Genomic DNA, 23,039 nt, shown 5'->3' with positions numbered 1-23,039 from the left:
AAAATAAAATGTATTCTTCAAATGAACAACAATAATATTTTACAAATGAGTTTCACTTTTTAAAAGATTTTATTTTTATTTCTTTATTTGACAGAGAGAGTGAGAGAACACAAGCAGGGAGAACAGAGGGGGAGTGGGATGCAGACTCCCTCCTGAGCAGAAAGCTCAAAGTGGGACTCGATTCCAGGACTCTAAGAACATGACTTAGCCAAAGGCAGACATTTAACATCTGAGCCACCCAGGTGTCTGATTCTCACTTAAAACAAAAACAAAAACAAAAACAAAATAAAAAAACAAACAAAAAAATCTATAGTAAAACTAATAAACTAATTTACTAATGCAGAGTTAAAAATTATATATTAAACACACTGTTTTCTAAACAAATAATGGAAATGTAAAGGAAAAATTTCAGAGATAAAGATTTTAAATAATTCAAGATAAAATTAATAAACTTACAGGGAATTTAGGAGGAAACCTCAAATTTTTAACAAAGTACCTCAAAAATCTTGAATAAATGAACAATGCACAAAGGTTTCCTCTAGTTTAAAGATTTTTTTTTCCTAAATTTCTCTACTTGTATGGTGTATATGTGTGTGTGCATATGTAAATAATTCATAAAATAATACAAATGCATTAAGACAAAAATTAAGATATTAAAAGAATATCAGGCAGCCACATCATGCTTTCTATCCTTCTCTTTTGTGACTTATAAGTGATCTCTGGGGAAAGTCAATGGCATAGAACTTGTGTACTATGACTTTCAAAACCATCTCCTTTTGCAGGTAACTCAGGGATTGCAACAAAGATTGCTTCAGGTTTTCTAGCAATTTCTGTTTCATGTTTATACAGTAATAGGAGCTCATCTCTTCTGATGATACTGATTCCATTTAGGAGAAATCTAAACTTAGAAATAAATCATTCTTACACTAAGCTAACTTTGGTTATATGCAAGCTGAAGGAGATCTAATCAACAAATCCACTGAACCATGAGAAATTTAAGTCTGACACAAAGCAAGCATAGATGAACATTTATTGTAGGGCTGAGTCATTATTGAAGTGGTCAAGTCTTTTATGAGTATGGTTACCAAACCTCTGAGAAAACACTGTTTTCCTGCTTCTCAAAAGATGCACACATCCTCAGTCAGCAGTTCATCATTCAACCATCATCCTTGACCATGGTTCATAAATCTAAAACCAAGTCATCAATACTATCCCATAACACACCCGTGACATTTTCCCTCTTTTAATCAATTTTAGGGAGAAACAAAATATTTGTCGGATAACTAAACCCTTTATGTTATGACTCTGGTTTCCTAGTCTCTTCAGGTGCAAAGCCTATACTCTACACTTCAACTATTAACATTCTTCTTAAACTCTTTTTTTTAAGATTTTATTTATTTATTTGACAAAGAGAGAGAGATCACAAGTAGTCAGGGTAGAGGGGGGGAAGCGGGCTCCCTGCTGAACAGAGAGCCCAATGAGGGGCTGAATCCCAGGACCCTAAAACCATGACCTGAGCTGATGGCAGAGGCTTAACCCACTGAGCCACCCAGGTGCCCCATCTTCTTAAACTCTTAAGTGCCTCATTTCAGTTAGCCAAACAATAACTTCCTATCCTCCACTGGTAATTAATTTTGTATAGCTAAATCCAAAGCAGTAAACATTTGTCTCTTTTCACCTGTTTGCTAAAGCATCTCCGAGAATGAGGTATGTTATGGTAATCTGTCAAGACTCGTTCTCTGAAAAGGTGCAAATTGTTCTGGTAGTTTTTTTTTTTTTTTTTTTTAATTTTTTTTTTAATTTTTTTTTATTTTTTTTCCCAATTTATTTATTTTCAGAAAAACAGTATTCATTATTTTTTCACCACACCCAGTGCTCCATGCAAGCTGTGCCCTCTATAATACCCACCACCTGGTACCCCAACCTCCCACCCCCCCGCCACTCCAAACCCCTCAGACTGTTTTTCAGAGTCCATAGTCTCTCATGGTTCACCTCCCCTTCCAATTTACCCAAATTCCCTACTCCTCTCTAACGCCCCTTGTCCTCCATGCTATTGGTTATGCTCCACAAATGAGTGAAACCATATGTTCTGGTAGTGTTGAGGATGACATGCAAGAACTCTGACAAGACCTTTCATTCATTTTGTCACTTTTGCTAATAACACTTTGTTGACTATTGATATATAAATTGTGCCTATCACTGCTCCATTATCAAGAGATAATGTCCCCAAAAGAACTGTTCTAGATATCTGGAATGCCAGCAATAAAGGGAGAATGATATCTCCCCTTCCCCAAATGGAAAATTCTAGATTACTGGATGTATTGGAAATATCCTAAAAACTGGAAGCAGGAGATTTGAAATACAGTTTGTTTGAAGCCAATAATGAGTTAAAAAAAAAAAAAAGCTGCATCTTACCTGTTCAGATCATTCAATAGACTTTTTACACTACTATTACGATATATGTGTCATTGTCTTTTCCCTTATGTATCACCTCCAAAACCAACAGACTGTAAGACATGGAGGACAGGGATAATATTTCATCCTCTCTTGAATTTGCAGACATTGATAAGACATTGATAAGACACTAAACCATGGTCATTAAATAATAGTGTAATAGTGTAATGCATCCATATTGATGTGATAAATGTATTTTCCTTTTCTTCCTCTTTTCATATCATACTTAAGGTTCTGAATTCTTCCAGTCATTCTAGGAATGATTAAACATGCTAAGAAGTAAAAATATAGATAAGCACTTTTATTTTTTTCAAGTGGTCTCAGACAAGCAAGAAGTGATTTTTTTCCCCTTGTGTTCTTTTGTGTGTGTGTGTTTGCATGTGTGTGTGTGTTGTTGTTGTTGCTGTTGTTTGTTTATTGTAAGAAGGCTTAACATTAGGCCTATCTCCTTAACATATTTTCAAGTTCACAATAGGTTGCTGTCTACTACAGGTCCTGTGCTATACATCAGATCTGTAGAACTTATTCATTCTGCATAATAGAACCTTTATACTCATTGAAAAATTTCTTATGAACCACGTTTAACATTTTACTTCCAAACTGCCCCCCAAAAAGTAATCCTTGAACATTTATTATATACCAAGCCCTAGCTAGGGACATTCTTTATATAAAATTTTATTTAATTCCCACAACAAACATAAGTAGTAGTTATAATTAACAATTATTTAAAGTTATGATCACAGGTATAATAAAATTTTAAATTCTAGGGCTGTGCAAAAATAACTCATATAGATAAATTCTCAGATATAAAACCAGTTATAAACAGATTTCTGGCTTCATATACTTTCACACATATGTAGAGAAAATATAGATCTACTGTAAACATCAGCACTGGGTACCTCAGAAGTATGAATCTTATTCCTTCAAGAATTACGAAACACTTAAGAATAGCAGCTATAGAAATCTATATCCAAATGTACTCTTCAAAAGCTTACCTTTAATTAAAAAATTATTCATTCTGTATTGCTGAATTGCTAAAAAAGGAGCACTTCCATTTTGTAGGCAATTATGTGACAGGATTTATGACCATCCTCTTTGAAGAAATACACAAATGCATACAAATAATTGTTCACATGTATTTTTGGAAGTTGAACAGCTTATTTCTCTCATTCAAAAATCTTGCAAGAAGGTGTGAATGGTATTTGACATTGTTATGAGAATAATTAAGATATAATGATTTTTCATAAAGCCATTATTGAGTAAATCTATATCCAAGTACCTGTATTAAATAACCATTCTATAAGGCTGGATATCATTCCCTTACAAAGAAATTTAAGATCAGTTTTAGCTAAAATTAGGAATTTTGAGTCATGACTATTAAATAATCTAATTCAATTGTCTGTCTCTCCTTATTTTTAAGAGGAAGATTTACAGTGGATCAATGTTTTTAAGACTGTAGTAAATGACCTGCCTCTGGGTTACAGATTTCATTTAATAATCTCTGATCAGTACTTTAATTTATGTGGTAAGCTAGAATGTATTGAAATTAGGATAGAATAGAAAAGAATGAAAATGAAGGTATGGTTAATGCATAACAAAGATAATTTTTTACAATAAACTTTTTTTCATATTAATGTATATGAGTATACTGGTCAAAACAAACAAAGCATATTTTTCTTGTGGGTCAAAATCAAAATTTTCTAAATCATTGGTTTTTGTGAATAAATAGATTATTTGAGAATCAGATAAAATTTATGCATATATATTTCCATACCAATTAATTATGATTTCCCAGAGGTCTTCCATGGATTAACTGAGAAAGGCAGGTCAAGTCCCAATAGAGTGTATGTGTCCTAATTGTTCTTCTAGCTTTAAAAGTTCTAACAATGGTACTTTTGAAGTTATTAAATAGCCTAAGTAGGAGACAGGTATCAGAAAACATCATTAATTATAATGAAAATAAAGAAGGAAAAACCCTGGAATTTCAGTTGAGATGGGCTTAGGCTGACTTAAGTTGGGAGGTGATGAAAACGTAGCTGAGTTGAAGAAATAATTAGCTAGGAAATGTGTAGTGAGGAGGATATAAATTTGGGGCCAATGTAGGTTGGGGAAAAACCAGTGACCTTTATTCAATACCTATATACCAAGTTACATTAAATATTAATAACATAAAAAACTAAGAATTTGTGATATAGCAATGAAGAAAAGAGATAAAAATTCCCCTTTGTGAGGGGCGCCTGGGTGTCTCAGTCGGTTAAGTGTCTGACTTCCACTCAGGTCCTAATCTCAGGGTCCTGGGATTGAGCCATGTGTTGGGCTCCATGTTCAGTTGGGAGTCTGCTTGTCCCTCTGCCCCTCCCCCTACTTGTGCTTTCTCTCACTCTCAAATGAATAAATAAAATCTTTTTTTAAAAAAAATCTCTTGGGGCACCTGGGTGGCTCAGTGGGTTAAAGCCTCTGCTTTTGGCTCAGGTCATGGTCCCAGGGTTCTGGGATCCAGCCCCGCATCGGGTTCTCTGCTCAGCAGGGAGCCTGCTTCCCTTCCTCTCTCTGCCTGCCTCTCTGCCTACTTGTGATCTATCTGTCAAATAAATAAATAAAATATTAATAAATAAATAAATAAATGAATGAATAAATAAAATCTCTTTTGTGGAGTGTGTGTTTTAGTGGGACCTGTGGAGAAAAGTTGTATGTAACAGATGAATCTGTAGCTGAGTGCTGACAAGGCAGGCATACAGATTGTAGTAAGATGGATTTACGAAAACAGTACCATGAATCAGAGAAGTTCAAATTAATTTGGTAACTTTAACAAGAAATACAGGAAAAGACAGAGTTTGTTTGAAAACACCTAACGCAAAGGTAAGAAAACAATGAAAAAAATTAAAGATTTATTTATTTATTTAGAGACAAAGAAAGGGGGGGGGAGGGGTAGGAGGGAGAGGATAGAGGGAGAGGAAGAATCCTCAGACAGACTCTGAGATCATGACCTGAAGGGAAATCAAGAGTCAGCTGCTCAATTAACTGAGCCACACAGGTGCCCTGAAAAAAATATTGATATAATCAAACTAGCATTTTTGTTTTACATATAACATTAAAGTCTTCCCTCAGAGTGTAATTGCATTTTTATCCAACAACATGGAAAGTTAAGAGAGAAAAAGAAAAAAAAACAGAGTCCTAGGGTAACCTAAATACTACTTTGGAAAAAAGATAATATAATTAATTATATTAATTAATTAATTAATTGATAATATAATTATTAATTATATATATAATATAATTAATTATGCATCTGACAGAAAATCTATACAAAAACCTACATAATTCAAAGGAAAGAAAACTGGCTAAAATAACAATGGAAAACAAAATCTTCAAGGCACGTTGTCCTCAAGATTGTGTTGTCAAGTATGTAATTTTCAAATAACAAATGTATTTATCAGTTAGTATAACCCTCTATAAAACATCTCAAACATTCTATAATATACATATATGCAGACAAAAAAAATACTTCTTACAATAAGGATTGTTTAAATTTTCAATAATACCATCAAAATGGTCTAGTCAATAAGAAAAAAATTAAAAATTAGTTTTCAACTCCCAGAAAATATTCTTATGTGACATAAATATGTCATGTATATTCTCTTCACATACTTTTTTAATATTTTATATATAGAATGGAAAACCTAGTATTTTCAGCAAAAATGAAATCATTTTACAAATATGAACTTGAAAAAACACACTTTGGAACAATTAGACATCTGTTGTACTGTTTGTTTTCTCATTATATTTCTTTTTAAAAAGTTAACTGCAGGGGTGCCTGGGTGGTTTAGTTGCTTAAGCATTTGTCTTCAGCTTCAGTCATGATCCCAGGGTCCTGGAATGGAGCCCTGCATCAGACTCCCCGCTTCTCCCTCTCCCACTGCCTGCTGCTCACTTTGATGTGCTCTCTCTGTGTCAAATAAATAAATAAAAATCTTTTTAAAAAATTAAGAAAGTTAACTGTATAACTTTATTATTTGATGTAACACAATTCATCAGATGTAATTATTTTAGCATTTTACTGAATTCTTTTACAGTTTTAGAATAATAGATCCTAATTTGTGCACTTGAGAACAATATAAATGAATCAGTGATATTTCATAAAAATAAACAACTATCAATTACCTATATTCAATCTAATTTTTCATCTTTGAATAAAGATATGCTAAGCACATACCCATGCCAACCCTTATATTCATATCAACCCTTCTCTGCTGTGTAATACTATTTTGTACACTTCAAATAAGAAATATTTTCATATATTTATTTTCATGTATAAATTATCACTTGCTATATGACAAAAAAAAACATATCTTTTAAGTCATTTTTTTGTTGGTTTAACTTTTGTTCTTTTAAAATTTCTCTAAATTTGTGTGGCATCTTTGAGAAATGAGTAACATGTTTGAGAGAACCTCAGTTATCCTCCATTGAATCTGGGAAACAACTGTTAAAATTTAATTAGCTCTTGAAAAAAACAGTTTTCTTATTCTACTGTTCCATTTTATGAAATGAACATGTTTAACTTTTATAGGAACATCATTCATTTTTATTGTTTAAACTTTTTTTTTTTAAGATTTTTATTTATTTATTTGACAGAGAGAGATCACAAATAGGCAGAGAGGCAGGCAGAGAGAGAGAGAGAGGAGGAAGCAGGCTCCCTGCTGAGCAGGGAGCCCGATGCGGGACTCGATCCCAGGACCCTGAGATCATGACCTGAGCCGAAGGCAGCGGCTCAACCCACTGAGCCACCCAGGCGCCCTTTATTGTTTAAACTTAATGCATTAGTTTTAATACAGTATAGTTTTCTAGATAACTTTTTGATTACAGAAAAACTCCTATTAAGTTTGAATGTTCATTATTTATTTATTTATTTATTGATCAGAATTCTATAATCAACATCTTACTTGGTTAATCTCCAAGAAGTTGTTCTCAGTGCTTCTTAGATGGATAAAAAGATTTAGGAAGAGACTTCTGTTATTTGTAAGGTAACATTATGCTAAAACTTATGCTCAACCTAATGGGCTTCTTTTCTTTTACTTTTACTTAGCACTTACCCTCATGAAACTACTACCCCCCTATTACTGTGTCTCTGGCACTCTGAAGAACATTAGGCTAGAAATGGGAAGGGAAACTATTATCCTTACACACTATAATGCTGTCCTTTGTAGTTTGTTTTGCCCTACCTAATCTCAATATAATTGATCGCATAACCCCATAAATCACAAATTATGGAAATATTAATCCAAATTGTGGAAATATTAACTTTACAATGCCCAATACTAGCTTAAAGAAGTCTATTACTGAACTTAATCACACTCAGATGGGTAGAAAGTTTTATTTATTTTCTTAAAAGATTTTATTTATTTATTTCACAGAGAGAGAGATCATAAGTAGGCAGGCAGAGAGAGAGGGGGGTACAGGCTCCCTGCTGAGCAGAGAGCAGGATGCAGGGGCTCAATCCCAGGACCTTGAGATCATGACCTGAGCCAAAGGTAGAGGCTTAACCCACTGAACCACCCAAGTGTACCAAGTAGAAAGCTTTTAAATGGTTACTTTCTCTATTATCCTCATAAAATATCCTTAAGGCAGAGTAGTTTTGAAAGACCAACACTGGACTGTAGCAAGAATGATCTTTAAGTCAAATGACCACATCTCTCCTTAAAATGCTCCCATGACTCTCACTTAGCTAGTGGAGAATTGCATAAGAAATCCCTCCTGTTCTCTTTATGTTACATTGGTTTCCATAATTTGTTCAACACTTACAACATCAGTTGAAGCAGAAAATATCATTTAAAGCCATTAATAATATTGGTAGATTACAAAGAACATAACCTATTTGCTGCCAGTTGTTATATAGGTATGTATGTAAAACTTTAACATTCATTATACAGGTTGCAATCACTTACTTACTCACACAAACAAAGATCTAAAACAAAAATCACTTCCACCCATGATATTTTGCCTCAATAAAAGTATTGATTCGGTAGAAGTGGACCTAAAAGAACAACAAGTTCATTGGGAACACTGAAGCTGAGATAAGAGCCTTATCTATGTCTCGCGCAGGGTAATAGAGACACTATGTGGGAACCTATATGTAACTCCTGAATCTTGTTCTAACACACTACTCACACATGGCACTATTTTGTCTTACTATATTTCTAAACTGTGCATTTGCCTCCTTTTCTACCATCACTTAAACTTTTCTTTGCATACAGCATAATCCCAAATTTAGTCCTATCTCAATCCCAAACTCATCTTCCAATACCTTTTCCTTTCTTTCATTTGTTCCATATCAAACTACTTTTTTTACTCCTTGATTTTTTATACTTCTATGGCTTTATAAATTCTCATATACTTCTTATCTCTTGCAACTAGATTAAATACTAACTTTTTATAAAACATTACTTTCTGAATTGTCTGGGCAGGGTTGGTTCTCTGATCACATAATCTCTCCAACTTGCTTCCGCAAAGAGAAAAAAAATTATGAGTTATATGTACAGTGGTTAAAATAACTGATTCTAGAGCCAAATTACCTAAGAAAAACCAACTCCTCAATCTGCAATTTAATCAAATGTTGCCCTTGAGAATCAGGATAATAATAGGAGTAACAATGGCATCTATTTCATGAAATGAATTTAATAAAAATGTAAAATAAATCTGATAATTTTTATTTTTACTTTTATCATATTTCTCTTAAGTTTGTATGAAATTACTTGCTTCTTTGTTTCTCTATATTAATATATTCAAGGAAACTTATAATTCTCATGTTTGCATATCAAATAATACAATTCCTAATGTGCAGCAGAAACTTAATAAATACATGTTGTGTGAATAAATAACTGGGCATCTGTAATCCTATAACAAATGATCTAACCAAAAGTGTTTTCTCTAAAATCCCATATCCAGAAATACTATGTTTTGACATTTACAGTACAAAAGATGTTTGGAATTGACAGATATTTGCATTTGGAGGATAATCCTCAAACAAATAAAACAGATATATTTTAACACTAGAGTTGAATGGAGTATTTGAAAAAGAAGACTTTGCAATCAATAGCTAAAATTAATTATTTCCTGGGCAATGTATTTCTTTTTATCATTGTCATTTATATCAGTTTTTCTGTACTGGCATAGCAAGAAAACAAAAATTTGCACATATTATACCTTGCATGCTCTAAGTGTCCCTTTCACTCAGTTTAATTAGCCAGTTAAGTAAGCAAAAATAAAAAAATTGTAAGAGGAAAAAGATACTGAAGCTAATTAAATGTGCAGCTAAGCACAAAGGAGGGAAAGCAACCTTCTAAACTTTCACTTTAGATAATTTTCCAAGCCAAAAAATGATTCATGGATAAATGTCATTGATGACAAACTGTTTATTCAATTGCATTTGCATTTTCTTAGTTGTAACAGAAACATGAAATATAGTATAAAATGTATTAAAGATGAACTAAGAATTATTATCTATAATTTTTAGTTTCCTAGATTCTCATTTCAAGATATAGTATTCCAAAATGATGAATAAATTTTAAATGAAGAATTTCCTATATTTTCCTATGTAGATTCTCCTTTTAAAACAGGGAGAAGAGATATTCTCAATTTTTCTACCAAAAACAAAACTACTAATAGATGTTTACATATGGCAATAATGACTCACTTTATGCCAACAATCTCCAATAACAAAATTAAATAATCATTTACAAATTTATCAAGTCATAGTATAAAGCAAGAGTTTTCAGCATGGTCCGCTGACCAGTAAGAAGCATTATATTCACTGGGAACTTGCTAGAAATTCAAATTCCCAGATAGTCGTTAATTAGAAACTCTGGGGTTGGGTTCCAACAATCAGGATTTAATAAGTCCTTTAGGGGATTCCAGTATATGCTAAAGAAACATTCCCAAGTTAAAAGATATATATTGATACTAGCATTAAATGGAAGAGAGAGATGTATGTTAACTCTTCAGTTTAATGGAGCACACTAAATCACTGGTTTAGCCATGTAAAGTTCTTAGAGATAGTATGAACTTGTTGAATTTCTACAAATCATTGTGTCCACTATATCTCAATTTTTAAAAAGTTCCTAAAGATAATCAATAATTATGTCTATATTTACTGATAAAACTTTGAGAACAAGAATGGTTAAATCTTTTATATACTGATAAAAGTTAATATTTTGGAAGAAGCATTTTCTATGGCAGTATCTTTATTTCTTCAATATGTCAAAATTCATCATACCTGGACACACTCAATCTGATTTTATTATTAAATGTCTGTTTAATGAGACTTCTTTAACTTTGCAAACTTTCAATCAAGGGGTGGTAAGCCCAAACTAACTGCCTCTTTGAAATTCTAAATTTTGTTTCCAGGAAGACAGTGGTGAAGACCACGGCCCTTATGTACTTGACCTCTTATTCAATAATTTGGTTTCCAATTATTAATTTATTCAACAAATGTTTTTTGATTATTTGCTTTACTCTAGGCAATAGGTAAGATCCAGACCTCTCCTGATGTTTCCTAAACAGGTGACATCAACTTAAAGAAAGGAAATTATTGAGGGCTGCAGAGAAGTCACCTTAATCCCTGTGGACTATGATCATGTAGTTTCTAAAGGGACATTAGGTATCTTCAGGTTTTAAATATAGACCATCAATATATATTGATAATTCATAAATATATAAAAAGCTATGAAGTTTGCTTTCAGTATCAGTCATTATATGAAGCAGAATAACACTGCATTCGCTTTGCACTGATAATCCCTCCATATTTGTATGTTCATATTTGATGTGGAAATTCAGAGGTTTTTCTTCAACAGTAATAGTTCAATAGTTCTACCTTCAACTCCATGGATACCTTCTGAAACCCACAAACTTTGTGATAGGCAGTGAACTCAGCACATGACAGAAACCTCTAATAACTTCTCAACACATAGAAATATTTGACAAATATATTTAAATATATACAGTATACAGTCATGCTTGATACCAGAAATAGAAATCTTACCAAAAGAAAGCTACAAATAGAATTATATAGATTTCCTATAGTAGACTGGATAGCTACACAAGAAATGATTGGGAGTTCTGTTCTGTCCATCTGATAGATGTAGATCAAGATTCTGGTAATTTGAAAAGAAAAAACAAAAACAAAACAAAACAAACCCTAACTAAACTCAAAGGGAAAAAAAAGGTAAAATAACAACAAACATATAGATCTATTTGAACAAGATATTTTATTTTGTAAAAACTAATTATGGTATTAGAAAGATCAATTTTTTATACTCAAAATTTTAGTTTATGGATTTTTTTAAAAAATCATTTATTTATTTGAGAGAACATGTGAATGAGAGACAAAGAGATAGAGAGAGAGTGCACGCACAAGGCAAGGGGAGAGGCAGCAGGAGAAAAAGAGAAACAGACTCCCTGCTGAGCAGAGATTCCCAACTTGGGGCTTGACCCCACAACCATAGGATCATGACTGAGCCAAAGGCAGAAGCTTAACTGACTGAGCCACCAGTGTCCCAAAACCTCAGTTTATATTAAGAGACATCATTAATCGGTAAATATGTCAATTTTACTTTAATCTGTAATGCCTCTTCATTTTGCTTTTCTGGGGAGTAACTTTATCCCCAGCAAAATCATGCATTTTTTTCTAGGATTCTTATTACATTTATCCTTTTCAGTTTTTTATAAAGTTTTTATTTAAATTCTAGTTAGTTAGCATACAATATAATATCAGTTTCAGGTGTCCAATGTAGGGATTCAACACTTCATACAACATCCTATGTTTATCACAAGGGCACTCTTTAATCCCTATCACTATTTAACTTATTTCCCCACCCGCCTTCTCTCTGGTAACCATCAGGTTGTTCTCTACCGTTAAGAGTCTATTTCTTGGTTTGCCTTTCTCTCTCTCCCTCTCTCTCTTTCTTTTTCCTTGTTTGGTTTCTTAAATTCCAAATATGAGGGAAATCATATGGTGTTTGCCTTTCTCTAGCATATTTCACTTAACATAAGCTTTCTAGCTCCATCTATGTTGTTACAAATGGCAGGATTTAATTCTTTTCATGGCTGAGTAATATTCCATTGTGTATATATACCACTTCTTTATCCATTCATCACTGGATGAACACTTGGGCTGTTTCTATATTTGGTTATTTTAGGTAGTACTTCCATAAAAATTGGGTGTACATATCCCCTTGAATTAGTATTTCTGTATTCTTAGAGCAAATACTTAGTAGTACAATTGCTAAATCACAGGTTATCTATATTTTTAACTATTGAGAATTTCCATACTTTTTTTTCCAGAATGGCTGCAGCTGTTTGCCTTCCCACTATCAGTGAAAGAATGTTTCCCTTTCTCCACATTCTTACCAACATATGTTTCTAGTGTGGTTGGTTTTAGCCATTCTGACAGGTATGAGGAGATATCTCATTATAGTTTTGATTTGTATTTCCCTGATGATGAGTAATGCTGAGCATCTTTTTATGTGTCTATAGGCCATCTGTATGTCTTCTTTGGAAAAATGTCTATTGTCTTCTCCTAGTCTTTTAGGAAAATTGAGATACTGGGCATTATCTCTGGTACCAAGAGAACAATTTTACCTTACAGAAGCCTTCCAGTGTTGATTGGCTGATATATATGGAGGAACAATGAGATCCCAGAATATGACACTTAGGAGCATACTTCTGAAAAAGTAGGTTTAGATAGTATTTGGAAAATCATCTTTTACCTTTCTTTATAATGCCCTCTCCATAAATTGTAGAATGTGGGTTGTTATTAATTTATAGAGCATCATTAAATAAGATAAACTATTTACCTGATTTGTCTACAATGGGTAGGAGAAAAATAACTGCAAATGTCTATGACTAAAGAGATAGGACTAGCTGATAATGAATTGCACATGGGAGTATGTGATGGATGTTTTCTGATAACACCTTGCACAACAGTATCCACATATGGAGTTGCTTATGTCTAATCCTTCCACATTAAATATTAAAATCCTCTCTCTATATATACATATAATGCAAAGATAATTTTAATGTGTCTTTCTAGATGTTCTGTATCTTCTTAGTTCATTAACTTTTTAAATCTCTTCTGTGAACTTTGGTGATTTATGCCAAGGTGGTACCTTTGTTTGAACTGATATGGTTACTGTTGAACATTCTTATTCTCTCACTCTGTTACTATACATAGTTTATAGGTTCATAAAACAAGGCATGACATAACATGACTGACAAAAGAGACTACATAATAAAACAACTTTGAGTGGAAAAAGATCTGACTAAAATTACAAAAATTGTGAGTTAGATTATACTCTCCTCTAACATCTGCAGGGAATGGAGCAAAAATACAGATGTAAGTCTACATGCCACATGACTAAATCTATGACTTAGAAATCAAGTTAAGACCATGGCCCAGCATCCCTACCCAGAGCCAATTTCCTCTACACCTTTTCTGATCCAAGAGCTGACTCTGATTTTTCTCATACCTACCCCTTTTATTTCATCCCCATAAGCTCTTTGGAGAACTATGTATATACATGTATGTACACACATACATCCACATCCACACACGCACAAAAATATACACACACTAAAGCTCAATCAACCCTGAACCTCTGACCTAAGGACAAATTTGGTTTAAGCTCTCTCTCCCATGACTTTTGTTTGGTTGAACTGTCACTGAACTTCCAAAACACTCTTGCAAGACCAAATTGAAAAAAAAAAAAAAAATATATATATATATATATATATAAGTTTTTGTATTTCTACTTGTGATCCAGAGAATCCTCTAAATTCCATAATTTATTTCGAGAAAGAAAAACAAAAATATGACCAGTTTTGTGACAATAAAATATTAAATATGCATATGTTGCATTTAAAATGATTCTATAAATATAGACAAGAATATAGAGGTATAAAATATTCTATAGGGAGAGAAATTATTAAAGCATCATTTTTGAAAAGTTGTATCAAAATGGTTTAAACATCTGTCATTTTAACTTGCAATGTGATTGAGTTACTTATTCTTATGCAATATGACTATTTTTCTGTTGTGGTGATTCTTCTATTTAGTGTTTTAAATTCAGACTTAATTATTCATGTCATATTCTAATGACATTTTCTAGGTCTCTCAATGCTTCTGCATTTATTACTTGGAATAAATTCTTCTAAGGAAGAGTTGTTTCTCTTCTCTCCCTCAATGTTTGTCCAACTGTTTATGAACCCACAGATATTGACATAATTTCATGGACTGCAGTCAAATACACATGTTATTTTGTGTTCAAATTGATTCAGATTTTGCTGTTGGAAGCTCTTTCAACTTAGTTCCTATGTGCTTTCAATCAACCTATCGCAATCCTTTTTACTGAGCAATTCAGTTTTCATTTTATTTATTTATAAAGATTCTATTTATTTATTTGACAGAGAGAGAGATCACAAGTAGGCAGAGAGGCAGGCGGTGGGTGGGCAGGGGCAGGCTCCCTGATAAGGAGAAAGCCCAATGTGGGACTCCACCCCAGGACCCTGAGATCATGACCTGAGCCGAAGGCAGAGGCTTAACCCACTGAACCACCCGGCACCCCTTTTCACTTTATTTTAATCATGCATGGGTTTCAAGTTAATGATAATTCCAGCAAATATGTAAAACTATATTTATAAAATCATCTTAATTTAATAAGTCTTTGTGTAGAATAAATCATAGACCATAATTTAAACATCTATTGATTATAAATTTAACACATATTTTTGTGATATAAACTACAGCTTGTGTTGTCTCTGTGAAGTGGGGAAAAGAACAAATTCCAATGTATATGTTTGTATTTTTAAATTGCTTTCTATGGAACACTATATCAAAAACTAATGATGTACCATATGTAGACTTACATACACAATAAAAAATAGGAAAAAATAAATTTCTTTCAAGCATGAGTAAGTTTTAATTTGATACTGAGAAAGAATATTTTAAATTGAAAGAAGTAATATATTCTGGATAAGTGGCAGACTTTTTCTTGAGTTTTAACTTCTTGAATTTGACATGTCTATGGAACATTTTCAAAAGTAAATAAATAGATACCTAAAACCAGAAACTGGCACTAAGGTGCTATTAATAGCTTGGTTTCTAACATAAAGAACCAGGGATCCTTGGAGAAAGTATTTGATTTTAGAGCTAGAGAAAGAAAAAATACAGGTGAGCAACATATGGGCGCAAAAAGTAAGGACATACACAAGTAAAAGCATGGGGCATGCCGAAAGCACACATTGTGGAGAATTTACAAAATAATAGAACAGCACACTTCAGAAGTGCCAAAGTCATGAAAGTCAAGAAATGGTAGAGAAACTCCACAGATTTGGAGAAGGTGCCATGACAATTAAATGCACTGTAAGATCCTGGGCTTGTCCTTGAACAGAAAAACATTTCTGAAAAGAGTGGTAAATCTGAATAAAATTGACAGTTAATTTAATAGTATTGTAGCAATATTAATTTTACTAATTTCAGTTTTGCTGGTTATATATGATGTTACCATAAGTTTTGGTTATGATGTAAAGTGTTAACATTAGGAGAATTTGGATGAATGTGACAGGGGAATCTGTATCATTTTACCATTTATTGGAAATTACAAAATTAAAATAAAAGGTTAAGCAAACTTGTAAATTCACTTATAACTTCCTCTTGATCTCTGCATTATTAGAAGAATTTTGTTTAATTTCCAAATAGTTGGAGACTTTCCAGGCATCTTCTCATTTTCTAGTTTAATTCCATTATGGTCCATGTACATACTTTGTATGATGTAAATTTTCAAGATTTCTTTTTATGGTCCATAATATGCTGTATATTGGAGAAAGATGTGTATATTTACCTAAAAACTTGAAAAGAATAAATACTCTCCTATTGTTGGACTACTTTAAATGTAAATGAGTACATGTTGGTTGATAGTTCTTTCAGTCTTTTATATTCTTGGTGTTTTTTATTTTTTCTATTGATTCTTAAGAGGAGTAAAGTGTGATAGTAAGGACAGAAGAACAGGAGGATCCTAGGTTCAACTTGTCCCTTGGATTCACCTAGCTAACACCCATAACAGTGTAAATAATCTGGAAAATGACCTGAAGACTACAAAAACAGACTTGCTATAGCTCTATGTAGAGAAAAGACCACATCAAAGAAGGCAGAAACCCAGGCAGGAGCCAAACTGACCGACAGGACTATCTGAAGCAGAAAGAGATGCCAAAGGCACAGAGAAGAGGGGAGACCACACCTTACACAAAGTACATCAGATATAGGGGGCCTACACTGGAAAAATGAATCCCCATAACATTTGGCTTTGAGAATCAGAGGGGCTTAACTTCTTGAGTTCTTATAATCACTGGGGCTTACCACAAAAAATTTTAAAAATCAGTGATCTGATTTCTGGGGGAGTCTGAGGACAATGGGAAACTGAGAACACGAACTTAAAGAGACAGCACAATAAATAGCTTTGCTGAGATATAGCATAGAAGCAGCAGTTTGAAAAATACTTCAGGTATACAGGAGATTTATTTCTTAGAGCATGTGCTAGAGGGGAAGGGATCTTAGGGAGACTTCTCAAAAAAAAAAAAAAAATGCTGGCAGGCATCATTTCCTTCGCCTGCCTCCAGCCTAACTACACAGATGTGAATGGGAATCTGTATGCTGTGAACACTCTCTGCCTAGCTTGCTAACAGCACACCCTGCCCCCACACACTTCTGTGCTCACTCCAACCAGGCCTCCTTACACAGCAAACCAGTACAAACCTTGCTAATACCAAGTGTCCCACCTCTGCACTCTTCTGTAGACCAAGCCCTTCAAACACACCTTCAGTAAAAGTTTATCCAAAGTGGCACCACAAGTGTGGCAGTGTGTAAGCAGCACATACAGAAGTCAGAACTACCTCAAATTGACTTCTACCTCAAGAAGTAGAGAAGATAACCGCACACACCAATTCCACTGGACCCCCGAAGTTGTCTTGTCTGACTGCAGGATTTGCCCACCAACCAAAGCTTCTACGGGAAATACAGGGAGAGGTCCTGAAATTCAGCACTGGCAAATTCAGTTCTGGCAAATGCCTGGTCTGATTCAACACAAGCCCAAGGTAGCCCCAGGGATGCCCAGTAACAACATAGTGCCCAAACACTGCCCACAACAGGCAAAGAGAGCTATTGCAGATAGCTGGTCTGAAGGCAAATGCAGCTCAACCCAAACTGAGTTCATGCAACACACATAGCAGACATTCCTGAAAGACCAGGTTCTGGTGAACAGGGGACATTGCATTGCAAGGCAGTACAGGATCTCTTATTCATAAAACCATTACTTCCTTCTCCTTCTCCTTCTTTTTTAAAGATTTTATTTATTTGTCAGAGAAAAAGAGAGACAGTATGCACAAACAGGAAGAGTAGTAGGCAGACAGAGAAGTAGGCTCCCTGCAGAGCAAGGAGCCCAATGCAGGCTCAATCCTAGGACTCTGGGATGATGACCTGAGCCTAAGGCAGATGCCTAACCAACTGAGCCACCTAGACATCCCATAACATTAATTACTTTCAAGATCAGGCCATGTGGCTGACATTCCTAACACACAGAAAAAGACACAGAGCTAGACAGAGGAATATGTCTCAAATGAAATCACAGCAAAGGAGTAAAATCAAATGAAGCAATATACCTAATAAAGAATTTGAAATAATAGTCATACTCACTGGAATTGAGAGTGGAGGACCTTGGTGAGACCCTCAACATAGAGACAGAAAACAAAAAAGAACCAATCAGAGATGAAGAACTCAATTAACAAATTAAAAATACACTAGAGGGAATAAATAATGGATAGAGGAAACAGAAGAATGGATCAGCAACCCAGAGGACAGAGTAATGGAAAGCAATCAAGCTGAGCAAGAAAGAGAATAAAGAACAATAAAAAAAGAAAATAGAGCAAGGAAACTCAGAAACATCATCAGGCATAATATTCACATTATGGGGATCCCAGAAGGAGGAGAGAAAGGGGGGCAGAAAATTCCTTTGAAGAAGTAATAGCTGAAAACTTCCTGAATCTGGAAAGGAACCAGAAACCCAGTCAGCATAAAGCCCCCTCTAGAAAATCAACCCAAGGAGGTCTACACCAAGATACCAAGTAATTAAAATGGCAAAAAGTAGTAATAGAGACAGAATTTTAAGGGCAAGAGAGGGCACCTGCATGGCTCAGTTGGTTAAGTGACTGACTTCAGCTCAGGTCATGGTCCTGGAGTTCCAGGATCGAGTCCCGCATCAGGCTCCCTGCTCAGCAGGGAGTCTGCTTCTCCCCCTGACCCTCTCCCTGTCTCATGCTCTCTTTCTCACTCTCTGTCCCTCTCTTTCAAGAAAATAAATAAAAAATCTTAAAAAAAAAAAAAAGGAAAGAGAAAAGAAAACTGTTATATACAAGGGAATCCCTATATGTCTATCAGAGGATTTTTCAGCAGAAACTTTACAGATCAGAAGAAAGTGGCATGATATATTCAAGTGCTGAAAGAAAAATAACCTACAACTAAGAATAGTTTATCCAGCAAGGCTATCATTCAGAATAGGAAAGATAAAGAATTTCCCAGAAAAAAAGCTAAAAGAATACATCACCACTAAACCAGCCTTATGATAAATGCTAAAGGGGACTCTGAATACAAAGAAAAGAGTAGAAGTAGGAGTGAGAAAAGTTGGAAGCACAGAAACAGTAAAATTAAATATATCTGTAAAAATAAGTCAAGGGATTCACAAAATAAAAGGATATAGAGTATGATATCATATACCTAAAATGGGGGAGGGAAAGGAGGAAAAATTTAGTATTTTAGAATGGGTTCAAACTTAAGCAACCATATATATATAAATATATAAAGAATATATATATATATATACACACACACACACACTAATATATTCTACTTAATATATACTACTAAATGCAAAAGATATATATAATCACAAATCAAAAACAAGTAAGGAATAGGCTAAATATAAAGAGAAAGGAATCCAAGTATATCACAAAGGAAGCCAGTAGCAAGAGAAAAGAACAAGAGGAGAATGGAACAGAGAACTATAAAAACAACCATAAAACCAGTAACAAAATAGTAATAAGTACATAACTACCTACTAGTTATTACTTTAAATGTAAATGGACTAAATTCTCCAAACAAAAGACATAGGGTAAGGGTCTGACTTCAGTTCAGGTCATGATGTCAGGATCCAGGGATATAGTCCTGCATCAGGCTTTGTGCTCACAAGGGAGTCTTCTTGTGCCTCACCCTGCTCATGCTTTCTTTCTCAAATAAATAAGTAAATAAAATATTTAAAACAAAACAAAAAAAAAAGTATACCTATCATGAAGAGAACTGAGTAATGTATAGAATTGTTGAATCACCATATTGTACACTTGAAACTAATGTATTACTCTATGTTAATTATACGGGATTCTTTTTTAAAAAGGAAAAGAAGGAAAAGAATGTGTCCAACTATAACTCTAGATCTATTTCTCCTTCCAGAGCCTTTGTTTCATGTACTGTAAACTCTGGTGTTAGGTAGAAAATACTTAGGAATATTATGTCTTCTTGATGAATGGACTCTTTTATATCTTTATGTAATGTTCTTGGTTATATTTCTTAGATAGTTATCCTTGGTTATATTGGCTATATTAATCCTTGGTTATATTTCTTAGTATGACACCTATTTTGTACAATGTTAATATAGTCATTGCAGCTTCTAATTAGCATTTCCATATGTTGTATATTTTATCTTCTTTTGCTTTAAATAAGCCTATGGCTTATATAATATTTTAATGAAAATTTTGTCACAATTCTTATTTTTCTTCTTGGGTATGTCATATGTTGTTGTTGCTCTTGTTGTTTTCCTTAGACCTGCCCCTTCACCAGTGTTCCTGATCACTAATAATCAGAAAAATGCTATTTAAAGCAACAGTGATATACCATTGCATACCTTCAAACGAACTAAAATTAAAATAATTCATAAAAACCACTGTTGTGAGGATGTGGGTGAACAGGAGCTCTCATAAATTTCCAGTGATATAGGTATGTTGGAAAATTGTTTGACATTGTCTAAAGTTGAGCATCACCATACCCTATCACAAAATAATTTCATAAATTTTAGGTATCAACATAAATACACGATCATGTCTAGCATTGCTCATAACAAAATAATTTAAAATAGTTTAAAAATTAGAGGTAAAATAAGTGTTCATCAATTTTAGTATATATAAACAATGTATATAATATTTATATATACTATATAATATATAATTATATATAATTAATATTATATAATATATAATATATATAAATAAATATAAATATAAATATATAATTATAATACTACAAATATATAGATACAGAGAAGTTATGAACAAATTGCAAATACATGTAACTATATATAGATGAATATGAAAGTATAATTTATATTGAAAGTCACATATAAGAAAATACATAATATATACTAATATGAGTTTCAAACATAGACAAAATTAATAGTATAATAGTTATAATAACAGTGGTCACTTTGGGGAGGACATAAAGGTTAACAAACTGAATAGATCACAGGTTACTAGTAATAATCTATTTGTAACTTAGATCATTGTTAAAACATTTGTTCATTTTACTGTATTTTATCATGCTGCTTACCTAAGATTTTAGTTACATTTAAAAATAATAAAAAATCAAAATTTTAGACATTTACACAATTTCATGATTAATTTTTACAATAATGATACAAACTACTATACTATACAAAATAGATTATATTTATTTACTTATTTATTTTTAAAAGATTTTAATTTTTTTTTAAAGATTTTTATTTATTTATTTGACAGCGAGAGATCACAAGCAGGCATAGAGGCAGGCAGAGAGAGAGAGAGAGAGAGAGAGAGAGAGAGAGGAGGAAGCAGGCTCCCTGCCGAGCAGCGAGCCCGATGCGGGACTGGATCCCAGGACCCTGAGATCATGATCTGAGCCGAAGGCAGCGGCTTAACCCACTGAGCCACCCAGGTGCCCAAAAGATTTTAATTTTTTAAGAGAGAGAGAGAGAGAGAATATGAGCAGGGAGAGGGGCAGAGGGAGAGAGAGAAAGACAAGTAGACTCTCTGTTGATCAGGGAGCCTGATGTGGGTTTTAATCCCAGGACCCTGACTGAGATCATGACCTGAGCTGAAGGGAGATGCTTAACCAACTGAGCCATCAGGTGCCCCACTTAGACTGTATTTAAATTTTACATTTGGTATGGTATATGTATATTGTATATATACATATATAACATGTATGGTATATGTATATTGTATATTGTTAGGTATATTAAACTTTTCAAGCAACACAGAGAGAAATAAATAATTTGACAATACATGGTCAAATTATAGATACAGATAAGTTAACAAATACACAAATCACATATGTGTATGCATACATACATAAATATGTGAATCTTTGAAACCATCATAAGCTTGAAAAATAAACCATCATAAGCTTGAAAAATCTATTTCAGTTATATAAATATATTTATTTTATGGAGAAAATTATATGCCATACTTTTAAATTGGTAATATATCACAAAATTTTAGGAAATAGCTGTGAATATCAAAGACTGACTGCCCTATTTTATACTGTGTTATTTTAAGAAATAAATGAGTTAATATACACAGATTATTTTATGACCTGTAAACCACTTAAAATATATTATATATATTTATACTTTTATATTTTTATTTAACAAAAATACAGTTTCTAAGTGTAATATTGTATTTGAGGACATGCTTACTCAGCTGAATGACCTTTTAAAAAACAACAAAATGTTTGTATGTAATCACATTGTTGCTGAATAGACATTGGCAAAATCTTAGAACATAGAAAAATACATACAAGGCTAATATATTTCTAATAATCCTCTAATAATGTAAGGCTTTAGTATAATTTTGGCTTCATGGTAGGCAAAATTTGAAGAATGACTCCTTTTTGACCCCTCAAAAAGCCTTTCTTTTTGAGCACAGGTGGGACTCATGAATATGAAGAGATACCATTCCCATGGTTATGCTATGTTATGAGAAATAGGTGACCTTCAAATGGAGAACATCTACATAAGCCTAATCTAACCACTTGAGCTTTTTAGAAGAAAAAACTTTCCTTATCCGGTAGCAGTGGAGGAAGACAGAAAAAGAACAAATATGTGAAATATGAGAAGGACTTGAAACATCGCTGGTTTGAAGATGAAGCGTGTCATGTGAGAAGGAATGTTGGCAGCTTCTAGGAGCAAAAAGGAGCCTATAGTTGACAGTGACAACAAACACCAGAACTGCAGCCATGAGGAACTGAATTCTGCCAACTGGAATGCTGCTTAGAAACATTCTTTTTCAGAGCCTCCAGGTAAAAAGAACAGTCAACAAACTGATTTCAGCCTATGAGATATTGAGCTAAGGAACCAAATGAACTTGCCTGAGATTTCTGAGATATAAAATTACGAGATTATAAATGTGTTTTGTTTTATAACACCAAGTTTGTGGTAATTTGTTATATAGCAAAGAAAACTAAT

The 23,039-nt window shown here is 33.3% G+C and overlaps 1 protein-coding gene across 1 annotated transcript in view; it reads left to right on the top strand.

The window, feature by feature from the left end:
- Nucleotides 1-1,702: 1,702 nt before the first annotated feature.
- Nucleotides 1,703-23,039, top strand: part of CYLC2 (cylicin 2) — a 41,312-nt gene continuing 19,975 nt past the window's right edge. The window contains exon 1 of the mRNA XM_044264139.1: nt 1,703-1,707. Coding sequence (XP_044120074.1) covers nt 1,703-1,707 — 5 coding nt within the window. The remainder of the gene's footprint in view (nt 1,708-23,039) is intronic.

This window comes from Neovison vison, chromosome 9 (assembly GCF_020171115.1).
Source record: "Neovison vison isolate M4711 chromosome 9, ASM_NN_V1, whole genome shotgun sequence".
Lineage (NCBI taxonomy): Eukaryota > Metazoa > Chordata > Mammalia > Carnivora > Mustelidae > Neogale > Neogale vison.
Note: the sequence above shows the minus strand (reverse complement) of the source record. Positions and strands in the feature narration are given on the sequence as shown.